The sequence below is a fragment of the Falco punctatus genome (genome assembly GCF_963210335.1).
Source record: "Falco punctatus genome assembly, chromosome: 11".
NCBI lineage: Eukaryota > Metazoa > Chordata > Aves > Falconiformes > Falconidae > Falco > Falco punctatus.
In genome coordinates this window covers 25940344-25966937 of record NC_137591.1, presented here as the reverse complement: position 1 = coordinate 25966937, position 26594 = coordinate 25940344, and the positions used below count along the sequence as shown (strand labels likewise).

At 56.7% G+C, this 26594-nt stretch overlaps 1 protein-coding gene across 5 annotated transcripts in view; it reads left to right on the top strand.

Annotated features, from left to right (window-relative positions):
• Positions 1–26271, top strand: part of NOS1AP (nitric oxide synthase 1 adaptor protein) — a 49661-nt gene extending 23390 nt beyond the window's left edge. Inside the window, exons 3-12 of one of the 5 annotated variants that reach the window (XM_080407018.1) lie at positions 10714–10806; positions 11160–11233; positions 11854–11962; positions 12203–12344; positions 13554–13717; positions 14252–14419; positions 17500–17665; positions 18247–18396; positions 23766–24033; positions 24131–26271. In XM_080407018.1, coding sequence (XP_080263144.1) covers positions 10714–10806; positions 11160–11233; positions 11854–11962; positions 12203–12344; positions 13554–13717; positions 14252–14419; positions 17500–17665; positions 18247–18396; positions 23766–24033; positions 24131–24626 — 1830 coding nt within the window. In that variant the 3' untranslated portion in view covers positions 24627–26271. Of the gene's footprint in view, positions 1–10713; positions 10807–11159; positions 11234–11853; positions 11963–12202; positions 12345–13553; positions 13718–14251; positions 14420–17499; positions 17666–18246; positions 21325–23765; positions 24034–24130 lie in introns of those variants that run through there. The other 4 variants (XM_080407019.1, XR_013931233.1, XM_080407020.1 and 1 more) reach the window with 4 other exon arrangements.
• Positions 26272–26594: the final 323 nt, after the last annotated feature.

Sequence of the window (26594 nt, the reverse complement as noted above, 5' to 3'; positions counted from 1 at the left end):
TGGTTGGAAAGAGATGATCTTTAAAGTCCCTTCTAAACCAAACCATCCTATGATTCTGTAATTCCACCTGGCTGTTCTCATCTGCCTTCTCAGCTGGTCTTACTCAAGCTTTTTATGCAACTGTGAGAGAGCAGCTCTTTGGTGAACAGTAGAAAAATACCAAAATAAATCCTGTATTTCACAACTTAGGGTGTAAATCCCGCAGTGTTCTGATTCGGCTCGCTTTGCTGAGCTGAAACCTTTCTGAAGCACTGCGTGGGCATGTTCTTCTGGTGCCCCTCTCTTTCTCACCTACTTGGGGCAACTCCGCGCTCTCCTGCAGTGTCAGCCCGGTCTCCAGCCCCCTGCGTGGGGGTGGCGATGATCTCAGCTGCCTTGAGGCAGGGTCCCTCTTAGAAAGGAAGCATTTGGGGAAGAAAGCTAATCTTGAACACAGAAATGTTGTTTTCCTGCTGAGGCGGTGGAAGATGCCCAGCTGGGCACTGCCTGCACTGCTCGGCACCGCGTGCTCCCGGGGTCCCCCAGGGCATCGGTTCTTGCCGCGCCAGAAAGAGGCAGGAGTTTAATTAGGGATTACTGTAAACAGGCATGACTAAACTTCTGCAAATGGCAATGCTTTTCGTTAAGCTGAGCTCATTCCAGCACATGGGTTCGAAACCGCTGTAGGCTGAGTGAGTAGAGGCCATTTCAAGGCTACTGTAGCTTCTTACCTTCAAAGGGCGGTTGTGAGGAACCATCACCAAACAGCTAGTGCAGCCACTGCCTTTGCCTGCATAGGTCAAACCAATGCTTATCTAATTAAAAATGCCACAAATTCCAGTCAGATGTGGAGTTCCCAAGGAATGTGCTTCTTCTTATTTTAGCAACAGGTGGTAAATATTAAAATGTGTACAGCTCATCTCTTGTCTTCTATCTCCAGGGCTGTGAAAAGCAGTGCGAAAGCAGTGCCTGCAGATGCACACAGAGCCTGCTCCTTCTTTTTGTTAACCGAAGGGAGCAGCTCAAAGCCTAGTTATTTTTGCAACCAGTTCAACCAGTATCCCATAGGCACCCATGCACCAGTTAATCTGTGTGCGCTGTACTTGGTCATTGGAGATGGCAGCGTGTGAAGGCAGGTGGGAGCCCGCTGTCTCCCACACAGGTCCGGTCCCTGCTGTTATCACTTCCTTGGATTTCTGAAAGGAGTCTAGAGAAAATTTCAAGGCAGGGGGTAGCCTGTGGGACGGTCTCCACTGGCCTTCACGCCTGGCTGAGAGGCACCGCTTTTCCCAGCCCATGAGCAGTTGCTGCCGCTCGGAGCCATCGCTGTGTGTGCCCAGCCTGGGGGAGAAATTATATGGTTGTGCTGGGATGGGGTCTCTCAGCTTTCTTTTATAAGCTTGGTATTACTTAAGCCCCAATGAAGTGAACAATAACGCGTGTGCAGGGACCTGTTGGTGGCTTTGATGAGCTGCTGGGTGGAGCTGAGGGGTGTTGCTGGGGAGCGTGCTCCTGCACCACCGGCTCCATCCCTCATGCGCATTGTGCTGCTGCACCCCTCTGCACAGCGCTGGGCTTCCACGGCACACAGAGTGGCTGCAAGCTGCCTTGGGAGGGGAGATATGCTGGTGTGTCTCAGGTCTCCTTTGAATCTCTGATTTGATGTAATTTTAAAAAAAACCCAAACCACCACAACACTGTAAGACTGGGACAAGGAGGTATGGAACCCCTAAGGATTTCCTGTAAGGGAGGTAAATAATCTTGTAAATGGAAGTCTGCAAAAGAGGGGGTGAGAATAGGTGCTTCCTAGAGGAACCGTCTCCGTTTAACCCTATGATTGATATTGATTTAATTGGTACCAGTTCTGATTTCTCTGAGATTCCTGTGAAACTGCTCGGATGGAAGATGGCTTTTGTATGTGACCCAGTTTGCCACCTCGACCCGTGAAGCATGCAGGTGGTGAGGGGAGGCTGGAGGAAGCAGATCAAGGCAGCTATCTGGTAGGAAATAGCAAGCCAAGCAGAAAGAATTTATTGTGAAGTATTCAATGTTATTGGAAAATATTTTTTGTGTGATAAATGGATATGCTGTGATCCAGGGATTGTTTCAAAGAGGCAACCTTAACTCTGCTGCTCTCACAACATGGGTATTTTTAGACTGATTCCCATTTATACCCATCAGTACTCGCAACCATCACAGACGGATACCAAAATTAAACCTGAAGTTGGATGGGAAAATAGGCATTGACCTTGTCAGTACGAACCAAAATCATATCTTATTTCAGACAAACACATGCACCTCGGAGTCGCATTTTCCCATATGTGCAAATGCAAACTCTGTGGAACCATGGAAGAGTTTTAAAAAGCATCGTTAAGCCCAAGAACAAGCATCCAATACTTCATTACTCCTCCCCCACTTCCAAATTACCATGCCCTTTGATTAAAGTCTAGCTACTGGCAAAACCACCAGCACCGGGGTGTAGACAGTGTGTTGGGGGAAATGTAAGCCTGAGGAGCAGCTCAAATCTGAGCTGGTAGGATGGCAGAGGCATCCAGCTTGTTTGCCCATGCCATGCTGGCAGTTGTTTGCTGATGGAGCCAGCAGGAATCTTGGTCCTGCCCCGAAACATCTCTGTGATTTCATGCCCCGCAGTGGGAGCCATCCCCACCGCAAGTGCGAGTGCTGCAGGCTGGTTTTGTCCCAGGTTTTGGTGGCAGGAGAGGGGAGCACAAGCAAAGTGGCCACACCAAGGAGATCCCCAAATCTCCCTGCTGTCCTTGTCTGTCTCCCAGCCCCAAGAGAGAGCAGGGAGGTGCTGCCGGCATCCCACGGGTGAGCCCCTGCTGGTGCGTGGTGCGCAGGCGTGACCATGGCCATGGCCAGCATGTACTTTGCAGCTGCATGTGGGAATTGAGGTGGTAACATGTCTTCACCAGAGCTGCAATGGGATTGCATGCCCCTGGCAAAGGGTCAGGGGAGTCCTCGACAGGCACAGGCAGCAGCACAGCACTTTGGTAGGGCAGCTTAAGGCAGTCTTCTAAAAATGGGTTTCAGTCCATTTATTGCTGATCAGATTAGTAGGCTAAGCAGGTATTCCAGCGTGCTCCCCTCCCGCAAGCCTGAGTCCCTGTGGGTTTAAAGTGCAGCCTGGAAAAGCAGACTGTCAGGTTTTGAAGCCTTGTTCAGAAACGCCTCTTGGATGAAGCTGACCGCGTTCCTGGGAGGTATCACACTTTCCAGCTGCTTTATCCCCTGACATCTGCCGGTGCCACGGTAGAGCTGGGGCGATGCACGAGGGAGAGGTGGGCTGGGACGGGCTGGCATGTGCCTTTCTGCTAGTGGGAGCAGCAGCCCGCAGCGGGAGGGAGTGATGCTGCACGCCTGGGGACCCCGCTGGCGGGGCAGGACCCCCGGCTCTCCGCTGCCCTGCCCGCCTGACAGCCGCGCTCTCGGGAGAGGCAGAGCTGCCTGCGCTCCCTGCCCCGTGGCAGGCTGTGCCCAGCTGCCTGCCACACTCTGATATTCCCAGACCCGTGTGGGTCAGGGACTCTCTTCTGATCTGCGAGGCTACTCCTGGCCAGGCTGCATCTGTCTGCTGCTGTGCCAAAGCTGTATTTTAAATTATTCTCTTTCTCTCCAGTGCTCTTATCTTTCTGCCACTGTGTTTAGAGATACTGGTCGTGTTCTCCCATTTAGCAGAAATGCTTACACTTCTCTTGGATGGCCAGTGCTCCCGGCTGAAACTCATCGGGAAACCTTTCTCCGTGCTGCTTTCTTGCCCACATAAGCCTGTCTGGGCTTGTACTGTGTGATTCTAATGAGTACTCATCCTGCACAGTGGCAGCGCAGCGCATCCTTATCGGGCACAGTTGCATTTGATGCGTCCTGTATGCGTGGCGCCAGCCCCAGCGCAGAGCGTGTCTGCACCTGGCAAGCTGGGCGCAGCGTGCGCCTTGCCGACGCGTGGGCTTTGCCAGCCTTTGGGCCCAGGAAGCTGTTGGTTCACAGGACCCACGGGCACGTCGCCGTCCTGTGCTCGCTGCGCTGCCTGCCTCGAGGTGGTGCAGCCCCTCCATCACTGGAAGCCCCGCTTCTCCTCCAGTTAGCAAAGCACCAGAAGGAAAAAAAAAGAAGCAATGAGATGTTCCTGGCTGCGGTGTGCTGCCAGTGCTTCGGCAGGACCCTGGCACTGAGTTCTGCATGTTGTTTACCCCACAAAGGGCTAGCGGGCAGCAGGTGCTGCCTACCTGCTCCTTCTGCTTTCCAAGCCCATCGGCTGGGCAGCTCAGCACCCCTGGCCAGGAAGGGGCTGTGTCCCTCCCAGGTTCCCTTTCCTGCACAGCCTGCGGGCAGCTGTGAGTCATCCAAGGGCACCAGCGTTGGTGCCATTTCCTTGTGTGTTCAGTAAAGCGAAGTCCTTGTCCCCTGCACAGTGCCGCTGTTAGCCGTTCCTCCCAATTACTGCTGTTAGGATCCTAGCAGGGTTTCTCAGGCTTCCCTCCTGCGGGGTGTGCCTGATCTCCTGTACCTTTCTGAGATTTACTTTCATTCTCTGTGTTTTCAGCAGCAGAAGTTTCAAGGTATGTGGTTTCCCCCCGCGGTCATTAATACTTGGAGCTGTGGAGCCTGTGCCTCAGCTGTCATTTTGCAATAAGTTAATTCTTCATCAAGAGAACAGTGCCACTCCTCCCCCCAAAGTGCTGGGAAAGCTTTCACTGGTCTGCCACGTCTTTCGTTAGCCTGAGCTGACCTTGGGTTAAAGTCTAACCCTGAAGGTATTTTATTAGCTGCCGTGCCAGGCAGCTGCGAGGAGGAGCCAAGGGAGTGGGCACCGGCTCCCAGCACCCTGCCCCGCTCCCCGGCCAGCGCCAGCCCTGTGCTTGCCGTTGGGTCCCCATGACAAAGGGTGGCAGGAGCCATGGGAGAGCTGCGGGGACATCACAGCAGGCACAGGTCGGAGGGTCCTGGCCAGCCAGCCCTTCGCACTCAGCTAAGGTGGCTCTGCCGGATGCCGCTTTGCTCAGGTTTGTGTCCTTTCCGTGTAAACACAAAGAAATACAGTTTTCTGGCAGAAAAATACCCCCCTTTCTCTGCTATTTCTTACAGCAGGTCTTTTTTCTCCTGCCTCCCAAGCTAGCAGAGTAGCACTGAATTTTGTTAATTCTCAAACCACTGCTCTTTCCCCAGCACAAGCTTGTAATTATTTTTTTTTTTAATATGAGGAAGAGGAGGAAGAGGATAGAGGATGGAAGGGGACAGGGACAGCTCGATGCATTTAGGGGAACTTCATTAAAAAATTTTCTGTTTATTTGTGTTCTGCTAGCACAACCTGACCATATTCCTGGTACCATATTCCTGGTACCATATTCCTGGTACCTTCCCTTCGTGATGGAGAGTGCTAGTGGGCAGACTTAAATCTGTACCCGCCGCAGTTTAGATGGGCTGGAATAAAATGGGGCCAGTTTTATTCAAGTTAACTTTTTTCAGGTGCTTGAGAATGTGGGGGGGTGGGGTGGGGGAATATGATGAATCTAGAAAGACATCATCTCTCCTCTTTAGTGTCTGATCTGCCTAACCTAGTGTGCAGTGCGTGGTTACAAGTTTTCTTACACTTTTACTGTGTAGAAACAGCATGACAGGGATGGATAACACATTTCTAAGGATGCTGAGTTTTCCGTGCTTTTCACACATACCCGTAATACTTGGATTCATACACAATTTTACTCTAAGCTGACAAGGTTACATGCGCTCTCTATTAAGCAACATATGTTACTCTGTTCTCCAGAAAGGGCAATTTTAATACTCCACCAGTAGGAATATGTTGCACAATGATGCATACCCCAGCTGCCGTTATTTTCCATCTAAAGTTATTTAAATAGTGAACTCTGCATAAAAGGCAAATGTTGAAAATAGACTACTACTAACCTCAGGTGAATGGTAAGGTGCTCATGATCTGATTAAATAGACGTTTCTTTTCTAATTGGGAAGATGAACATCTTTCTTTGTGGGCAGTGTAAAATTAATGGATAATCTGTATTCACCTCTTAGCTGCTTGGGGTTTATGAGTGATCTTTTTTATTAGTGTGACCACCTGTACTTTTTTTCTTGATTATTTTTATATATATCTCTCTCATAGGTTCATTTTCAATGTGTGCTTAAAAATTTTAGTAGAGTGCTTAGAGCTTCAGCTGGAGACTGACTGTGGAGCTGTGCAAGTCCAGGAACAGACTGGTGTCTCTTCCGCTCTTTCCATTTTCTGTGTATTTCCCATCTATCTTCTAGGATTCCCACATTGCTGTAGCCAAGAATTAACCCAAACTTGCGGTATTATTACAGACATTTAAAGATCCAGAATCATGCCCAAGATGGGCAAACTACCTAGGGTCGAAGGCCAAGAAAGCTCCTCTGACTGTTACACCATTTGGCAGTGAAATGCTGCATGGTGTGAAACTAAAAAGGGATCATGGGGAAGTTGCACAAATCTTCATTCTTTCCTTGATCCAAAGCTGGATAATTATTTCTATATAATTTCTTTATTAAACAGTAGGCTGGAGCTGGAGCCATCGGTAGCTGAAGATACCATCCTGGTTCCCTCAGTGGAGGGAAATGTGAGGGTCTTTGTCCTGAAGTAGTCACTTAAAATCAGAATGCGGTACCCAGAGAGCACGGAGTGAATTGCTGTCACCCAGCTCCCTGCACCTAGTTGCAGAGGCGCTCCTGTTGCTCCTGTCGCAATGCACAGCAAAGCTCCCCCTGAGCATCCCCCTCCTCTCCCAGCAGCAGGGCAGGCTCCGGGCTGGTGGCTTTGAGAAACCCCACTTTTGCTTTGCTTGTTGGCTCAGTGAGAAGCTCGTTAGCAGCCATGGTGTGGATTTTAGTGCATCTTTGGGGATGCAGGCTGTGTTCCCAGCAAGGGTTGTATGGCATTGGTCCGGTGCCCCTGGAAATGTGCAGGTTTTCCTCTCCCCTGGGTCAGCTAGTGCCTGTTGGGTTTGGATTCGGCAGCAGCTGCTGAGACTGTGCAGACCATCTCAAAGTCCCTTCGGTGGCATTTCCAACCTTGCCATCACCTCTGCTCTCCTCCCAGCAATAGGGAAAGCTAAAATCTTAATGCTTTGCATCCCTCTCTGTTCCCCAGCAGAAGGAGGGATGTTGACAGATGTGGGCAGACCCAGCAGAACTCTGTGCCCAGGGCAGACAGGCTGTGGTCAAGAATAACTCCAAGCCAGGGAGGTCCTGATCAGTTGTACAGAGAGATGTTTTCTGTGGCCCCATTAAGTAAAGAGGCTTGCAGGGCAGGTGTTAGCAAGGGCAGGTCCTGTCGATGTGCACCACGTCAGTGAGACCATCTGAGATGTCCAGCAGGAACAAAAAGCCCATACTGGCACCTGTAGTCTGCTAATGGGAAGGATTTGCCATTGCTTCGGAGAAGTCCAAGGAGATAGCAGAGGGCCAGCCACCCCTCCCGGGCTGGGGCATGCCAGGGTGCACGCAGGGCAGCCAGCCCAGCCCCAAGCACTGCTCCTGGCACTCGCCTAGTGCCTCCGGCTGACTGTGACCATCAGCCACTGCCTTCCCGGGAGCTGCGGGGGCTTGCTGGGGTGTGCAAGGACTTGTGGTGAGACATGCCTTTCTCCTGCCGTAACCAGCAAGCGGTACCCTGGCATGGCAGGGCACTGAGCGGGGCTGGCTGTGGCAGCTGCTGTCACTGCCAACATGAACTGCTGCGCCATGAGCTGGCAGGTCTGAGCACAGGTTCTGCCCTGCGCAGTTTGGGGTTCATCCCTTACAGTCTCTGTGGCTCAAATCTCACATAGAGGAACTACATAAGCCTGATGCCCCCTTGGACTCTAGCCACAGGTACTGCTTGGGGTTAAATCCCGCTGATTTGCTGAATTAGCTTTGTGAACAAAGAGCAAATTGCACACTGTGGCTGTAAGGAGCGGGGTGGCAGCCTAAGAATGGTGTGCCAGGCTCTGCAGAGCTTCCTCTTGGTTTGGTCTGCTGCTCCTCTCTCCTGGGTCCTTTTCCTCCCTTCTTGCACCTATTCACCCAAACTCAAATTTGAAAGCCCCTCAAAACCAGCGATGCATCTCCTGGCCGGTGGGACTCGGCATGCCTGCCCTGCGCAACCCAGGGATGTGTGTGGCGGCTCAGTGGAATTGCTGTTTTATTGAATCCTCTTCCATGCTAATTTGTTATTAAATTATGGTTAGTGTTTCATTAAAGCCCCAGTGGGCATGAGTTCATTAGCGTTTTAGTGGCTAGAGCTGCGCTTCGTTGAATGGGAAATGTGTCCCAAAGAGCATCTGAACTCGTCGGAGCGATCGCGCCCGTGAGCTCTGGTTGGGGCGGGATGTGCCGTAGCTCTCTAAGTGCATGGCTCGGACTTGCTAAGGAGCTTGGCTTTTGCCTCGGCATCAGGATAAGGGCCTGGATTTATGCAAGGGCTTAACAAATCTGGCTGGTCGAGCTGTCTGAGAATTTGACTTCTTTGATCCAGTCAGTTCTCATTGGAGTTTTGCCGTGAGCTGTCAACACAAAGGGACTTGGGCTTCAGCGTGGCAGAGGCAAACCAGCTTTCTCCATGGCACTCCGCTGTGCCAGGCTCGGGGCGAGCCCGGGCAGAATGCCTTGCTTGCAGCAAGGGATTGTGGAAGCTTCTCCAAGGAGCTTTGCATTGATTTTGTCCCTGAAACATATGCCAGAGCTGGGTAGCATCTTTGTTGAAACATCCTGGCCTGTCTGCATTGCTGTCCTGGGGCTGTTACTCACCCCCAAACCAGGCTAAAAATCAGTCTCTCTAACCCTGAGATATTTTTCAGGGTTGTTGTTTCTTCCAAGCCCATATTAATTAGCACTTGGGATGGCCCAGAATAGAAACCCCACAGCTCCAGGAACGTGGAAATGCAACTTGATGTTTATAATCAGTGATGGTTAGGACCAATAAATCAGGCTGCAGCTCCACAAGGTGCCATGCATCACTGTGGGTGCTGCAGAGAGCATCCAGCTCAGCCCACGGCTTCTGGAAAAATGGCATGCAGAGCTTTAGAAGGTGCTGGGTTAATTAACGCAAGGTAGCTGGGCTGGAGCTCACCTTTACAGAGCTAAGTCAAGACATTTCTTTAGTGTTAGGTACCAGACACTGCTGTGACCTCGCTATTGGATTGGTGTCTTAGCAAGGCTCAGAGAGGGGGTTCTTGGATGCAGTTTCACCTCTGCTTGTAACGATGGGGAAGGGGACTATGAGAGAAGGGGAATACAAGAAGGACCCTGATGGGCTTTTTGGTGAGACCCTTCTCCCTGCAGAATGAGCCCTGCAAGCAGCATACAGGTATGTGCTGGGGATTTTGAGGCTGGCTGTAGCCATGATGGGAGCCCGAGCTCTGCTTTTCCTCGAGCCCATCACCACGGCTTCAGCCCCATAGTGGGTGGGCTTGTACAACTCACCTGGTCTGTGCACTGAGGGGGGCAGAGCTGTGTTCCCCCCCCCCGCCCGCCCCCGCTGTTTTCTGAGTCATTTGTATCTCCCATCCCCATCAGTGGACTTTAAAATGGCTTTGAGGAATTATACTTTCAGCTCTTTTATCATTCGATCACAGGTCAGGGCCAGCAGCTTTTCCTGCCTGCTGGTTCTGTCTGCCAAAGTTAATACATCATGCAGTGCTGGAAATGTCACACCAAGGCTCGAGGCTCGGCACGGACTGGAGGCAGAGCTTTGCATTGGGGCGCCTGCCTTGTGCTCCCTCTGCAGAGAAACTGGCAAAATAATGAGAGGATAAATTAAATTCTTCTTCCTCAGGTGTGCGACGTGCAGGATGCGGGGCTTTCCTGCTGCTGGGCTTTCCTGCTGCTGGGCAGGCACAGAGGATCTGTCCCTACGGCTGTGCACAGCACCCTGCGTGTGGGACCAGCACACCGGGTACCTGATGTGGGTGCACCCGTGGCAGACTGGTTATGGGACTCCCCAAAAGTCCTACCGCAGGAGGTTGCTCAGCTTAAATGGCTCATCTAGCCTATTCCCCTGCCAGCCCCCTCCCTGCCTGTAAGAATCTAAATGCTAAAGTGGCTGAATTTTGGGGGCTCTAGTTCTCTCCCTGAGCTGGACCAGAGCTTTGTGTTTAGTCACTGATCCTTGAAAGTTCCTGTTGGGTTTTTTTCCTGTCCAGTGGCTTCTAATTCAAGTGGGTAATTGCATTATCCCATCTCCCCTGGAGAGGGAGGTTCAAAGAGTCCTCAGTAATCACCTTCAGTTCTATACTGAGCCCAAAAATAACCCCCACTCGAAATGCCGTTTCCTTTACCAGAGCTCAGCAATGGCCACAAGCCAGCAGGGCAGACCGGCCGGCCCTGGGGGCTGGCAGTGCCGGGGAGGTGGCAGTCTCTTTCCAGGGAAGTACAGCCCTTTGGAGGGCCAGAGCAAGTGCCTGAGAAACACCAGTTCACGTTTGCAGCAGCATCCTGAGCTGAGCAAAGCATTATCCACATCCAGGAGCCAGCCTGCCTTGGGGTGTGCTCCTCCGGCTGCTGGGCATGGGGACACTGCAGGGCCCCCCCTGTGCTGTCCTAGTGTGGGTGCGCAGGCTGATGCAGGCATGTGCTCAGGGAGTCATCTGGGATCAGGGAAACCTTTCCCGGTCCCTCTCGCCCCTTCCCGGCAGAGCCTTTTCAGTCCTCCCTGGGGCTTTCCTGGTGCCGGGAGGCTAATTCAGGTTTTTCTTCCATCTCCTGCAGTATGAGTTTAAAGCCAAGAATATCAAGAAGAAGAAAGTGAGTCTCATTGTGTCGGTGGACGGCGTGAAGGTCATTCTGAAGAAGAAGAAGAAGGTAGGCAGCCGTGCCTCAGCAGCAGGAGCCCTCCCCTCACGGTGCAGGGACCTGCAGCATCCTTGAATTTCTGGGATACTGGTGCACGGAGAGGAGGGAGGGGCTGGAATCAGCCTCGGATGGGCCAGTACTCTCAGGGTGGCTGAGCCAGTCCTGATGCAGGTGTAGAAGAGGCTCAGGGGCCCACATGGGAGGTGATGTGGGACATGGCCGGTCCCCATCAAGACCTGTCCCTTGGCAAAGGGTTGCAGGGGAAAAGCAGCAGAGCTGTGACAAGAGCTTCCCGGGTCTGTCCCTGGATGGTCTGCCCTGTCCTTGATCTCAGGGGCAGCATCTGACGTACTCATTTTCAGCTTCTTTCATTGCAGAAAAAAGAATGGGCCTGGGATGAAAACAAAATGCTCGTCATGCACGATCCCATCTACAGGTGAGCCTGCTCGGTGAGGGGACAGAGGCTCGTGTGGCTCCACCGTGCCACTTACCCCATGCCACACCAGCACCACACTGGGGACCGACTGTGCAGAGCTGCTGCTGTCCCCACAGAGGGCAGCTCCCCTCACGTGCTGTGCTTTCCAAAACTGCCCATCGCTCTTCTTCCATCTTGCTGGCAAAAGCTAAGAGCATGAGGTGTCTGTGTCCTGGGGAAGCTGATGGGAGCAAGAAAGGGCCCCAGCCATGCCAGGGAGGGAGCAGCAGGCACCCCAGTAAGGAGGCCAGCTCTCTGAGCGGGCAAAGCAGAGGGGTGAGGTTTGCTCTTCTCTGTCCCTGGAGGGCTCTGGGACTCCTGTACCTGGGGGCGGAGCGGAGAAAGCCCCATGCTGCCTCTGCAAAATGCTTGCTGCTGCCAAGTCAGCAGGCTAATTTTCCCAGCCAAGGCAAAACCACTGCCAAAAAATTTTCTAATGGGCTTTAGCAGGGATGTGCTGCAGAGGCTGGGCATCTGCCAGCACCCCATGCCCTGGGAAGCACTGGCTGTGGCCTCGGCAGTCTCCTGGGCCTGTGGGTAATATGTATGTTGATATCTTCCCTTCCTTTCTGTCTTTGCAGGATATTCTATGTGTCTCATGACTCCCAGGACCTAAAGATCTTTAGCTACATTGCCAGGGATGGGTCTAGCAATGTCTTCAGGTGCAATGTCTTCAAATCCAAGAAGAAGGTAAAGATGCTGGGATGTGCATCCAACCATCGCAGGGCCTCGGTGGGATGGCTGGGGCAGGACCCCATGGCATTGTGCTGCAGCTGGTGGCCCAGAGCACCCTGGGGATCTGAGCTCTGGTGCCTCAGTCCCTGTGGCAGCACACCAAGACCCGAGAGCTGTGCCAGGTTGGGGAGGTCACTGGGCAGGGGCAACCCAGCTGAGGTTATGTTCCTTCTCTCCTTCCCTTGCCTGCTGCAGAGCCAAGCCATGCGCATCGTCCGGACGGTGGGACAGGCATTTGAGGTCTGCCACAAGCTGAGCCTGCAGCACACCCAGCAAAATGCAGATGGGCAGGAGGATGGAGACAGTGAGAGGAATGGGGATGATCTGGATGTCCCAGGTATTCTGCGAGGGCAAAGGCAGGGGTGGCATGCGGGTCCTGGAGCCTGGCAGAAGTGGTTTGCAGGGTCAGCATCTTCCCCTGCCACTCCTTGCTGGCTGACACCTGCAGGGAATGGATTTGCACAGCAATCTGGCCTGCAGCACCTCGGGCTCAAGCTGGGATCTTGCCCAGCAAGAAGCCTTCGCTAGGTGTTAGCCATCATCCTCGCAGACATCCCCCTTGCTGGGAGCCCATTAGCAGCACCAGGGACTCTGCTGGGCGCCGAAGTACTCTGCGTGCTCGGCTGCACACACTGCAAACATTTCCTTGCTGCTTCCACAGAAGCCCTAAGCTCAGCCCTTCCTCGTGTCCCGAGGTGCTCCCGGGGCCGGGACTGGCTCTCTGCGATTCCCTGCATGTGTGAAGCTGCACTTGGGGTCTTGCATCAAGCTCCCAGAGCTGCAGGCAGCCTGCGGACCCCCTGCCCCCTTATCGGCTCCATGGGCAGAGGGTGCAGGGAGGCGTGCCGCTGGCTGGGGGGCTGCTGGTGCAGCCTCATCACCCCAGGCTCTGCCGGGCCCCGGGAAGCTGCTGTGCTCCTTGGTGCTGGTGCCTGCCATGGAGGGGTGGCAGATGTTTTGCAAGAGGTTGGTCAAACGCCTCCAGTGCCCGTTGGGATGCTGGTGGGTGCTCCTGCCCGGCCAGGTGCTGGATCCCCCCCCATCCCAACAGGAGCAGCCTGGGCTGTGCCGCCGTTTCCTGCTTGCCTTTGCAACCGGTGCTGTTGTGATGACCTAATCATCGGGCTGTCCTGGGCCGGTCATTGTTTGATTTTCCTCCACACAATGTCCTGGCCATGATACACAGCTCCCTGGGGATTTCTGAGCATCTGTTTTTATTGGGTTTTTTTCCCCTGTAATCTCTTGTTTACCTTTCTTTAGCTGTCTCTGTGTCTCCTGCTCTTGGTGGCCCATTTGTCTCACATCAGGGGTTTTGGCAGCTGTTCCCCAGGTTTGGTGTGCTGGGGCTGGCTGTGTTTTTGGCCACAAGCCTCATTCAAAGCAGCAGCAGGAAGCACAGCTGTATGCCTCCGTACCAGAGCCCGAGGGTGGGTGGCGTGGGGGCGGCGGGGACCGACCGGTGGGCATTGCCCACCATGCCGTGGGCGCAGCGTAGCAAGCTCCCACTCCACACGGGCTGTGTTCTGCTCTGACGCTGCTCCCACAGCCTGCCGCCTCACCAGCGTGGAGAGGGCAGCCGCCTCAGCTGAGGAGACGGACATTGATGCCGTGGAGCTGCCGCTGCCTGGAGCCGACATCCTCGACTTCAGCCGCGGCGTGACCGACCTCGACGCTGTGGGCAAGGAGGCGACCGCCTATGCCGACGCCAAGGTGCGTGGGTCCCTGCCCTCCGCTCTCAGGGCATGGTACGGCCCCAGCCCCGGCGGCTCTGATGTGCATCCCAGGGGCCCCAGGATCCGGAGGGATTGTGCAGCATTCCCCAGCTCCTCAGTCAAAGCCATCTGCCGCCGCAGGGCAGCCCTTTGGCTCCGGGCCCAGGGTGCTGTGCTGAGCCTCAGCTGTGTGCAGCCACACGGAAAGCGTCTGGGGCAGAGCCGATAGGGATTTTTTCACGCACGCACGCAAAAAAAAAAAAAAAGACTATTTTGATACACTGGAAATTTCATGAGAAGCATCAGCACTTTCGGGAGTTTTCTACAGAAGTATTTGGGCTGTGTTTGATACTGAAAAAATACTGTCTTTGAAGTTTTTCAGCACCCCCAGCAAAGCGAGCATTTGCTTTGAATGCAGCAGCTTCTTTCCTGGGTATTTTGGGGGCTGCTCTGTGCCGCAGCCCGTGTGTGCCTGGTGGCTCTCTGTGGCGAGGGGCACAAGATCACACTTTTTGATGTTGGTGTTTTGCAGAGCTGCCTCCACCCTGAAGATATCTTGACGGCGTCGCCCAAAATGCTGCTGCCCTCGTCCGCCCAGCTGCCTGACCTGGGAACACCCCTCTCTGCCCACCACCAAATGCAGCTCCTCCAGCAGCTCCTGCAGCAGCAGCAGCAGCAGACACAAGTAGCCGTGGCACAGGTTCTCCCCTCCGCTCTTTGCCCAGGGGAAGCAGCAGGCTTGCTGCCCGAGGCGGTGTTGAAGGCGGGCAGCTCCCTGGGGAGGGCAGGCTGCCTCCAGGCCCAGATGCTGAGGTGGTGGCTGTGGGGGAAGCTGGGGCACAAGGGGATGGGGAGGGGCCACCTCCTGGGCTCTGCAGCAAGGGGAGAGGAGTGGCCATTTGCCCTGGCCCCTGCACAAAAGATGAGGTGCTTAGGTCTGCGTGCCACCAGGTTTCTTGGTCCTTTGGCTCCTGTCTGCTTGCCAGCACCTGGCCTCAGCGTTTGCCCCGGCCGAGTGCTGCCTGGGCTGTGCAGCTGACAGCTCATTCTCTGTGCCGGTATTTCTCGTTTAAGCAACTCCAGCTGCTTCATCCAACTGATTACCTTAGCTTTAGTTGTTCCCTGACCCATCTCGGTGCTCTCTGCAATTGCTCGACCTTCTTTCTGGCCTGAGCAATCAGCTCCAGCAGCCTGCTGTGGTTCGCGGCAGCTTTCTTCTTCTCACATCAGAAAGTCAGTATTGGTCCTTCTGGCCAAGCTGCTGCCCCAAGAGCCCATGTGGCTGCTGGGGTCATGGTCTTGGGAAGCTGCTTTCCCTTCTGGAAGAGGGACCTGCATCCTCGGGGAATTCTTGATGTCTGCTCAAGTATGGTGTTGCTACAGGCAAAGCTTGCCAGGCAAGCAGTGCTTCTGCGGTAGGGACTACTCACCTTCAGTAATTCCCAGTCTTTGTGTAGCTGCAGAGCCTTGTGGTGGCAGTTTCTTTTTCTTCTTATGGAATAGCCTAATGCCATTTCTTGGCTGGCTCCTGGGATGGCAGCCAGTGGCCTCACCCCCCTCTCTCTTAAGAGCTGATGCCCTGCTCTGGACCCCTGGCCACCCCCAGGGTGATTCTTGTCACTGAGCTGCTCCCCAGTCTCTTCAGTGCGCACCGTGGTGATTTTGTATTGTAATTTATTAATAAGAAAGTTGGGTCCTATCATGTCAGATGCCTTTCAGATGACTGCATGCATTACATCAACACCTCTGTCAATGGCATTTGTCATCTTCTCTCAAAAAGTATCGAGTCAATTTTTCTCTGAACATGTGGTGGTGAGCACAGGCTTAATTCTTCACTAACAAAGCTGGGAGATCCACTGTGCTGACCAGGGCCTGTGCTTAGTCTATTGCTACGGGGACCATCCTGTAATTATGTTGGCCTGTAATTACTTGGGTGAGGATGAGACGCCGTTTAGTTCCCTCACTGACCAGACACTTGCTTTTGCAAGACGTTTCCAGATACCTGTGAGAGTTCGTTGTCTTGAATTAAGGCCAGGAGTCCTTCCTGGGTCTTGTCCCAGATATGCAAGATACGATGTTTGGGCTGTGCTCGCATCTTCTCTTGGCATCACATGAGCATCACCTGGCCCCTGCTGCAGGCACCTGTGGTGGAGACAGCTACGGGCTGCAAGGAAGGGCGATTTCCAGGCTGACGCTGCCAGCACCAAGCTTTGGCACCCGCTTAACATTTAAATGTGATTCCATCCCTGCCAGCTCGGCTTGGGGTCTCTGCTTCACCCACCAGTATTTGGGCAGAGAGTCCCTTTCCCACCATGCTGCTGTGCCCGCCCTGCCCTACCAGCGGCAGCAGGAGGAGGAGGTGACGGTTGCTCCTGCTGCAATGGTGTCGAGTGTCTCACCTGGCTGATGGCCCACAGGCAAACCAAAAGGGCTCTCTCTGTGCTGCCTGCTCAGAGTACAAAGTATTGCACCCCTTTGCCCTTGGTCTGACTTCATGGGCAGTTGCAAGTCCCAGCCCCTGGCCTGGCCTCGAGCTCGCTGCGCTTCAGCACTGCTCTGCCAAGGGCACTGCCCCGCTGCCTCGCTGGCTGCGTTTGGGCAGCTCAGGACAAAGCAGGCAGCAGCGGCACTGCCTCCTGGTACCCATCCAGGGGGGCAGGTGGTCCCCAGCTGGGCTGCTTTTGGGGCCCTGTAGCCGCAGCAGCACCTCACCCTTAGCAGCCCTCCTCTTCCCCAAGGTCATTTCCAGGCCAAGGTAAAACTCTTTGTGTTTGTTGGTGGGGCTTTTGTGTTTTGAGTTTTTGTTTGTTTGATGTTTAATCTGTGCTCTCCTGGTTGCCCATGAGCTGTGGCTGGTGCAGTCCTTGCAGGCATTTGTAGGAGCTGTGGGTGGGTGGCAGGGAAGGGGTGCTGAGCTGGTGTGGGCTCTGGGTGGCTCTGCACTGCTCTCCCGTGTCCAGAGTACGCTCCTGGGGCTCTCCTTGCTTGAGCTCAGACCAGAGCGCTGCCCAAGCTGCCCCTGGCAGGGGCTCCTGGCTGGCCTCACCCAGCAGCATCCCACCTTCCCTGGGGCGTGGTGCTGGTGATACAGATGCTTGCATACGCGTAGTTGTGCTGAAATTAACCAGCTTCTTGCCCATGGACTCCCCCTGGACTAACATCCAGGCATTTCTTTCCGGGGCCAGAGCGAGCAGCCAGGTCGCATCCCCAGAGCCACCGTGTCCCAGCAGCACTGCCATCTGTGTTGCTCCAGGCGTGTCGTGCCTGTTGCAGCCGGAGCTGCCTGCAGCTCCAGGGCAGCTCTGATGCTCCAGCCCCTGCTAGCGACAGGCACCGCTGGCAGGACCCTGTCTCTGGGAAACCCGCCCAGAAAGGCAGCTCGGCCAGGGCTGGCTTGCACGCCCAGCACCATCCAGTTGGTCAAGCCTGTCTTCTCTTCTGCATCCATCTGGCTTCCTTCTGGGCTGCCCTTTCCTTGTGCATTCATGGCACATGTGCCTGGCCAAGAGTTCCAGTCAGTGCCTCCTCCCTTTGCCTTGGGCTTTTCCACCAGAGAGGCCAGGGGACCATGCGCTAGATTTTCTGTGCCCTGGTGCAACACTGCTGCTTGTCCCCGCTCCCCATCACATCTGCGGGTACCTGCGGATACCTGGGCTTCTTCATCAAAGCTTGGTGGGATACTGGTGAGCCCCGGTAGATGAGCAGGGGTGGCCGGAGTTGAAGCTCTCAGCCTTCAAGCAGCATCTCCCACACGCTGACCCCTTCTTTCCCATCACACAGGTCCACTTGCTGAAGGACCAGCTGGCCGCGGAGGCGGCAGCGCGGCTGGAGGCCCAGGCTCGCGTGCACCAGCTCCTGCTCCAGAACAAGGACTTGCTGCAGCACATCTCGCTCCTGGTCAAACAGGTGCAGGAGCTGGAGCTGAAGCTGGCGGGGAACACCACCAGTAAGCGCTCCTGCCCTTTCTTCTTCTCTCACAGCTAGCTGGGTCTGTGGAGGACATGCATGTGCGTGTTTCTCTTGGGGTTTTTGTGCACTTCCAGTGGTTCTGTGTAGGGAAGTATTAGTGCCCTTCTGGCCTGGCTTGTGCATGTGCGGCAGGGTGCCTGCATGCAGCGTGGGAAGGGGCATGGGGAGGGCTGTATGGACAGGCAGTCACATACGGCTATCAGCTGTACGTCTGCTTTCCCCAGTGGCTGCGTGCTCTAGGCCAGCTCCTTACCTGCCCAAGAGCCCCTCCTTGACCTTCTTCTCCAGCAGATGTGGCCCTCAGCTCCCTGCAGGAGCTGGGGTGGGAGACAGACAACTTTTTGTCCTGCAAAACTGGCTCTTTGTTGGCCAGCAGCAGCTCCAGGCACCAGTGTCACCAAATGAGCCCCTCCGAATGGTGGCAGTGGGGAGACTGACACCGAAACGGCCCCAGACCATCCTCCGCTGGCCAGTCTGCAGCCAGCCGTGGTGGCCGGGGGATGCCCGGGCAAGCCGGGGTGGCACTGCCTGTCTCTCAGCCGTGCCCTTCTCTTGCAGCGGGCTCCCAGGACAGTCTGCTGGAGATCACCTTCCGCTCCAACGTCCTCCCCGTCCTCTGCGACCCGACCACCCCGCAGCCTGAGGACACCCACCCGCCACCGCTGGGCTCTGGCTCAGGCTTCCCCAGCACCCTGGGCAGCCCCATAGGTAGGAACGACTGTCTGGTGAAGCTGGAGTGCTACCGCTTTCTGCCAGGCTCGGGGCCACCCGCCCCGGAGCCAGCGCTGGGCAGCCTGGAGCTCATCAAGTTCCGCGAGTCGGGCATCGCCTCCGAGTATGAGTCCAACACGGACGAGAGCGAGGAGCGCGACTCCTGGTCCCAGGAGGAACCGCCGCACCTGCTCCATGTCCAGCCCAGGCAGGACCTGGGTGACAGCCTGGAGGATGAGATCGCGGTGTAGGGGTCAGCAGGAGGTAGTGCAGAGCAGCCGGGCCCTGCCGGAGCTGGGGTGGACCCTGGCCGTAGCCCCCTGGCCCTGGCAGGGATGGGACAGCCCAGAGGGAGAGAGGGCAGAGAAGGGAGCGCGATTCTTCCAGCCCGCGGCCGGGAGGTGTGCGGAGGTGAGGATGCAGCCGTGCCGAGGGGGTGCGCTGGGTGTGCTGCGCTCCGGTGTGCATGGGCTTGTGTGCTGAGCTGGAGTGTCCCCGCTTCGCATCGGACAGTGAGCTGACAGCCGCTTGTGCTACCCCCTGGTCCCTGAGCTCCACAAGATGCCTTTCGAGGGTGGGCAGAAACAAGGGGCTCCCTGCTGGATTAGCCACTGCTGCTGGTGGGGCAGCAGTAAAGCAGGTGGAGGTTTTCGCTGGGAGAATGAGAGAGCAGGCATGGGGCAGTGAGCAGGGACAAGAGGGACCAAGGAGGCAGCGTCAGGGCAGTGGGCAGGGACAGAGCTGCTGGTGGGTGGTCTGGCTCTCTGCGTGGCGGAGAGGGTGGGGGACGAGGCCAGGGCCATGCTAGCAGGGTGGTTGGGGTTGGTGATGGTGCACTGTCAGCGAGGGCGTGTGAGAGGTGAAGCAGCGGGAGATGAGCCTGGGAAGGAGCTGGAAGGATGGGATGAGGTGAGGTTGTGCAGGGTGGCCGGGCACAAGCAGCTCCTGGCAAGGTGATGGTGTCTGTGGCGCTTCCAGGACAGGGTTTGTCCCAGCCTAAGGCAGAGGGAGGTCACACAGGCACTGCCCACTTCTCTCCCAGGCTGCGGAGCAGAGAGGAAGGCATGGCTTGGTGCAGAGCAGGGAGCCGGGGCAGACAGCACGGGGCTGTGGAGTGTCCTTTCCCTCATTGTCCAGTCCTTGGGCTCTTTGGTATGGCTGCGAGGTTTCAAAGCCTTTCTGGTGCTCTCAAGTCACGTTTTCAAGCACTTCCCTGCACCCCCCATCACCACAGGCTCCCTGCTTTGCTTTGTAGAAAACCCTCCCATTTCCCAGCACTTGTTTGCTCCCAGACCAGGGCTGGGGGATGCAGTGCTGGTGTCGACCTTGCGCAGGGATGGGCACATTTGCCACCCCTTGATGGGGAGCAAACTGCTTCCTCTGCAGTGGGGCTCCTTCCTGCCTCTGGTTTGTACCCTCCAGAAAAGTGAATCCAAGACCTCAGGATCCCCCACCAGAACCCAAGATAACCATGGCTGAGAGCCACCTGGAGATCATCCCAATCTCCAAGGGATCCAGAGCTTGTTTCTTTTCTACAAACACATTTAATAGCTGCCTGTTGCTGCAGCCTGTAAGAGGCCACAGCTGAAGGGGTGTGAACCAGTCCTAATGTCCCCCCTGCTCCTTGTGGAAACACTCAATGAGGTGGGAATTGGCACCGTTACCTTCCTTCCCATACACCCTTCTATCCTGCTTCTGCTTTGCTTTGTTGCTTCCCTGCTGCTCTTGCCTTTGCCAGCTCTGTCTCTGCTAGATCTGCCTGCAACTAACCCCTAGCTGAGGATCTCCCAGACATGAACTCTTGCTCTCCTCCAGGGCTTAGCCCAGCTGCTGAGGAAGGTCCATCACTTCTTTCTGCCCTTTGGAACTGAGAGCTGCTGAGGAGTGAGGTGTGGGTGAGACCCTCGGGGTCGGTACGGGCTGTGCTATGCACCCTCTGCCGCAGGAGGCTGGGTGCTGTGAGGAGCTAGAGTCCTAGTGGGAGGGATGGATGTTTCAGTGTCCCTAGCAGTGGCCTGGTGTCCAGGGGAGCCCCCTGCACTGGCCATGGAGGAGGCAGAGTGGGAGTGGGTGCTGTTTGGGACACGGGTGCTCCTGTCCTCTGGCCACCAATACCTCCATATGTCCTGTCCCACCCTGCTGTGTGCCAGCCCCTCTGCTGGGGACCCCAACACCCCACTGCCAGCTCACAGTGGTTGGAGGTGAAAGCATGGGGTGGGAAGCTGGTCTCCCCAGAAGGAAGAGGCGGGGATGACAGCATGCAGAGGACGTGGTGCAGGCAGCGTAGGGATGTGTGGGTGAGCTCAGAGCGCGACTTCCATGTGGGCAGACAGATCGCGCAGGAGAGGGGACTGCAGGAGCTTGGCCCTACGCACAGGGCAGATGAAGGGAAAGCCTGGGAGGAGCAGCAGCAGGCAAGAGCCCTCTTCCAGGCTGTGCTGTCTCAGAAAGCAGCTAGGGCTGAGCCATCTCCCCACACCACTGCTCCTGCCCGTCCCTGCCACACATGCCCAGCCCAGGCTGTGCCCCACAAGGAGCTGTCGGGACCAGCCGCGGGCTCAGGCTGCTGCCCAGCGCTCTGCCCGCAGGGGACGGTGGTGCGTGCCCCACAGGCTGAGGGTGCTGCTGGAGCTGGATGGGACCCTGCCAGCGTCCCGCTGCACCACAAGTGTACATGTGTAAATGATCCTTCTCCTCAGTCAGCGCTGCCTCCAAGATGCCTCTATCCTCTCACTTTTGTTATGGGCCTTGACTGGGGATTTATAGCTATATTTTTTTGTCCTTTCTTTTCCTACAACTGTTGTGTTACTAACTGTTGACTCAATCTTATCTGGGAAACCAATCTGTCAATGTAAGTGCACTTAACCCTTGGGTGTTGTCATTAGTCGACTGGCTTTTGCTAAATAAATCTTTCTATTTCTCAAGGCTTTCTGTTGTCTCTTCCTTCTCACTGACTCTCTCTCTTTCTGTACTTCTCTCCCCCTCCACGCTGGGAGTCAGCACCGGCTGTGGCATCCCTTGCACAGACCCCTCCAACCTAAGCACCCTCCCCAGTGGGACCCTCGTTTGTGCCCACCAGAGCGAGGTGCCTGAACATTGCTGGGAGTAGCGGGGGGTTCAGCCTTCCCCTTCCACCACTGCACAGCCCAGGGTCGTCTCAGGGCTGACCCCACAGTTCATGGGTGCCGGGGCACCCCCAGCATCAGCAGAGCTCCCTGCAGAGATGCTAAGCGGCGCTTTCAGGGGCTCATGCGATTTTTGGCCGCTGGGGAAGGAGAAGTCAGGAAGAGCCTCTTAAAGGATGGCGGAAATGTTGTGCAGGCAAGAGCAGCAGGCAGACGGGGCTGGCTGCTCCTAAAACGATTTATTCCGGCGCCGGCAGGAGCAATGGAGCAGTGCCCTCCCGCGGCGGCTGCACCGCTGGCTGGGCTGCACCGCTGCCTCGGGAGCTGCAGCCTCCTGCGCCTTGCAGGGCCTTGAGCTTGCGGTAGTACACCTTGCAGCTGTAGCCCTCCTGGGAGCTGTGCTGGATGTGGGTCTTGACCATCCACAGTGTGGGGAAGAGGCGGCAGCACGACATGCACTGGTAGCCGTGCCGGGTCACTGGCTGCCCCTGGGAAGCAGCAAGGATGTCCCGGACCATGATGCTGGCTCTGCTGCTGGCCAGCCTGTCCCACTCGGGGGGCTGGGGCTCGTCTGAGGAGCCGGAGGAGGAGCAGACAATCTCTGAGAGGTCATCAGGCTCCTCGTCCTCCTGGGTGCTGGTGGCTGAGCCGCAGGAGAGGCGGCCCCAGTGCTGCTGGGTGGCTCCTTCGGTGCGCACAAAGTAGCTGTAGGGCGAGCACCAGGGCCGGTAGATGGTGCAGGTACTGGCAGGGGGCTCACTGACCGATGGGGTTGCGGGGCTGCTGGCTGCGGAGGAAAGGGTCTGCAGTGACTCACGGGTCCCTGTAAGAACCTGGCCCCTGCAGGGTTGGGAGCTGTGCTGGAGACCCTTCCTCTGTGTCTCCATGGGATGCAGAGGTGGCTGGTTCTATCCCAGTATGTCCCCCCGGCATGGAGGGTAGCATCCCTCCCCTCATGGGGCATGGGTAGAGATGGGCGCAGGGTGGTGGTGGGCACTGAGGCACCGGCACAGCACCGGGCTCACCCAGCAGCCGGCTGGAGCCGTCTCGCAGAGGGCTGCACTGGCTGGCACAGGGGCAGCAAGGTGGGGACTGAGCTGGCACTCCTAGGGGCAGCACCCACAACTTTGAGGATTCCTACTGGGAAGACACAGGGGAGAAACCAGTGTAGCTCAGAGGTGGAGTGTGACTGCATGAGCCCACCAGGTTCCCAGAAAGCACCCGCTGCCACAGACCCACCTGGTCCCCTTTTCCCCACCCATGCAGGAGGATGTGCCCAGCAAAACCCCTCCGTGGCCACCTGCCCACCAGCCCTCGCTGTGCTGCGGGAAGCTGAGCAGTGCCAGGGCTGTGCCCAGGGTGGGGTGCCCGGGGGAGCCCTCCCCATGGCAGGCTCACCGGGAAGGCTGGCAGTGCCCCAGGGGCATGGGGCCTCCAGGCTTCTTGTCCTGGTGCCACAGGGCATGGCCCTGATAGAAACGGTGGGCTCCACAAAGCTCTCCATCACCCTCGCGTAGCTGCTGTGTGGCTCCTGTGCCACAGTACCCATGCTGTTATTTGGCTGATGTCATAAAAGGCATGATGTCACACGTGTGCGCAGTACATAGCAGGATACTCTGGGCAGTGTGCTCAGCCCCCAGGACCTCTGGGGAGCTTGGCCAGCGCAAGGGGAGAGCCAGCTTGGGCTGGAGAGGGAGCCTTGTGGGGGTGGGCAGTGCAGAGCCCAGGCTGTGTGTGGCCCCAGAGAGCCCCTGCTGCTTTGTGGGTGCCTGGCTGGCACCACACGAGATGTCTCTGCAGGCAGCACGGCAGGTCTGGGCAGGGGGTTGGCAGCACGTCTTGCCCAGCAGCGCGGAAGGGACTTGCCTGCTGTCCCCTTGCCATTCCCTTGGTAAATCCTCTCTCTCTCTCTTTCTTTCCACAACCTGCTTCCCAAGTCACTCGGTGTCAGGTAAGAGATGCTCTCAGTGTGATGGCAGTGCCAGTGTGGAGCCTTGGGCTTGCTGCTACCCCAACTCACCCTGTGCTATCCCCAGTGCATGCACTGCCCTGTGCAGCCCTGGCATGGCCTGGCTGCCCACAGCCTCTGCGGGGCCGCAGGAGCAGCCTCCCCGGCCCCCAGATTGTGTTCCCATGCTGCTGGGTTGGGAACTGGCAGGCAGCTCTGGGACATGCCATCCCTGCCAGGGTCCCCCCTCCAGCCTGGCTCACACCCCCTCTCTGTTCTCTTTCCCACTCCAGTGGACCAGAGCATGTTTGAGAACGCCAGCGCCAGCACGGCACCTACCCCCCGGCCACAGCACATCCCTGCCACGGCGGGCACCCCGTTGCAGCCCTCCCGCCCCGCCAGCAGCCAGCACCTCCGCAACCTGGGCAAGGCCGTGGGGGCCAAGGTGAATGACCTCCTGCGCCGCAAGGAGCCAGCCGGCCTCCCTGTTGTGGGAGTGATGGAGGTGAACGCCAGCGCTGGGGCCATGCTGGACACGGGACAGCCGGCTAGTGAGGATGGGTGAGCACCTCCATGGCGTACACCCCACGGCGGGGCCATTGGGACAGGCTGGAGGGGCCTCAGCACGGGGCTGTATGTGACTTCTCTGTGCTTGCAGGGCTGTGGGGCTGGATGCCTTTCCCCGGCTGGAACCCCCGCCCCCTGTCACCAAGAAGCGGATGCCACGTGCCCTGAAGACCCCGCAGGACATGCTCATCGCACCACAGCCGGCAGGGACCAGCCCAAGGAGCAGCACGGAAGAGCCCCCTGAACCGCCCACAGCCCACCCTGACCCTGCAGAGGAGCAGTCGGGGATGAGGGACCCGTCCCCTCCAGAATGCCCTGGGGTTGCCAGCATGATGGGCACCCCAGAGTCCAGCGGGGACCAGCCCACCGGTGCCCTCCCTGTGCCCGACCTCATCCATAAGGGCAGCCTGGATAGCCAGAGGCGAGTGGGCGAGAGGGCTGCTGAGACCTCACCCTGCACAGAGAAGCCCTCGCGGAGACAGGGGCTGCTGGAGCATGAGCCACCGGGGAGCACGGGGCAGACGGAGCCACATACCCCCAGCTGGGAGGTGGAAGGGCCCCATCCCGACCTACTGTCCTTCGAGTAGTGGCGGGGGAGCTGTGACAGGGGCACCGTGGGGGCTGGCTCTCCCAAACATGTCTCTCGCTGCTACTTGCTGGTTTTGGGGTCATTATTTTGGAGGGGGGGGGGGGGAGCGCTGGGGTGGCAGGAGCCATTGCTGCCCCAGCGTGGGGTGTGGGGAGCCATGACACCCCACTTCTCCCCAAACACCCATGGGGGCACGGCCCATCCTGCTATGGTTTCTGCAGCCCCATCCCAGTCAGTGCAAAGCTCCCATCCTGCCACGGCACCACCATCCTGTCCGCAGCCAGGGGCCATGCTGAGCTGGGGACCAAGGGTGGGCTTGCCCAGCAGCCTGGGTCCTTGTGCGTGGGAGCAGAAATGCCAGCCTGCCCCCAGCCCTGTTGGCTCTGCCGGGGTGAGTGTCCCACACTGTTCCCCACATCTGCGATGACTGCCCCAGTCTGGAGGATTTCCCAGCCTGTGTTGTGTGCTTGCTGAGATACCCCGTCCCAGGGTGCCAGCAGGCTCACCCAGCCCTAGTGCCTGGTGCCAGGGAGCCAGATGGCAGATGTGCCCCAGACCGCCTCCAGGTACTGACCCCTCAGCGTTATTCCTCCCAAGTGCCATCTGCAGTGAAGCCCCAGCCTCAGAGATGCGCTTGCAGTGCAGGCTTTGTGGGGAGCGGGGCTGGATGCCTGGGGCCGCATGGATGCTGGCCATTGGCTCTGGTGGGGAGTAGAGCTCCCCAGGAGAACCCTCTCCAGCTCCCGCTTGTTTCTTGGTCTTGCCCCAGCCACCACGCAAGCAGGAAGCCCACCACCCCTCTCCTTCCTTTCCTGGGGCAGTGATGTCTTTGCGAGACTGGGATGCAGGAAGCCATGCGGTCCTCTGATACTGCTCTATGATTGTTTCGCCATGAATTACAGGAGAGGTTAGGCAGCCTGTGGACCCTTGGGCTGGTGCAAGGAAGCAGCTGTGAGATGGCACTTTTTGCTCGGAACTTTTACATGCATCCTCACTGCAAAAGTGCTTTTGAGAAAAAAAAGCTCCAAAGACCAGATTCTGTCTGGAGGAAGCTAGGGAGTCATGGATGGGGTACCTCTGCTCGCAGCTTCTCCTGGGCGACACAGGGTGGCTGGGCTGAAGCAATGTCTTCCACCACCCAAAGCCACGTTGTGGTCCTGCTGAAGGAAGGAGGTTGTGAGCATGGCTGCCTTTGCCCTGGGAGTAGCCGCTGTGCCTCCTTGCCTGGCGGCGTGGTGGCTTTCGTGGTGGCGCTGGGGCTCTGCAGTGCTCAGCCACTGGGAAGGCCTCACTCAAGAGCGAAGGAGATGCCAGAGACGCACAGAGCCTGTGGTCGGTGCTGAGGTATAACACACCCTGTGTATAATGTGATTATGTTGTGCATGGCTGATGCCACCCCACAAACAGAAATCTACATGAGTATGTATATGTGTATGCTGCCTAGACCTACACTGCATTGTATATGTTCATGGAAAGAAGGGCTTGTAGCCACTTTTTGAGGAACCAGCATCTTCCAACCCTGCCAATCACAAAGGAACCTCACTGCTGGTCCAGTCCCTCTATTTATGTTGTCTAGGGTGTGTATGTAGTTTGGGACAAAATATGCAGATTGCACAATAAATATTTTTTTTCTTTTTTACTCACCGACACGTAGCTGTCCCTTGATGGAAGGGAACTGCCAACCCCAGCTCAGTATAGCCCTGAAGCCCCTGAGCAAGGCCAGGTACCTGCCAGGTGCTCATGCAGGGGGGGCTGCACAGCCAAGGAGTGAGGCAGTGGCCCTGGCAGCCCCATGGAGGTGAGGGGAGCTGGAGGAAGCTGCCATCCAGTTCCATACTGCTGGACTGATCGCATAGGACGACAGGGTCTGCTGTGTTAAAGCCATGGGTTTAAGGGAAGTATCCCCCCAAAGCACCGCCAGAGGCCTGACACCTACAAAGGGCACCCCAGTCCTGGAAGCCAGGCC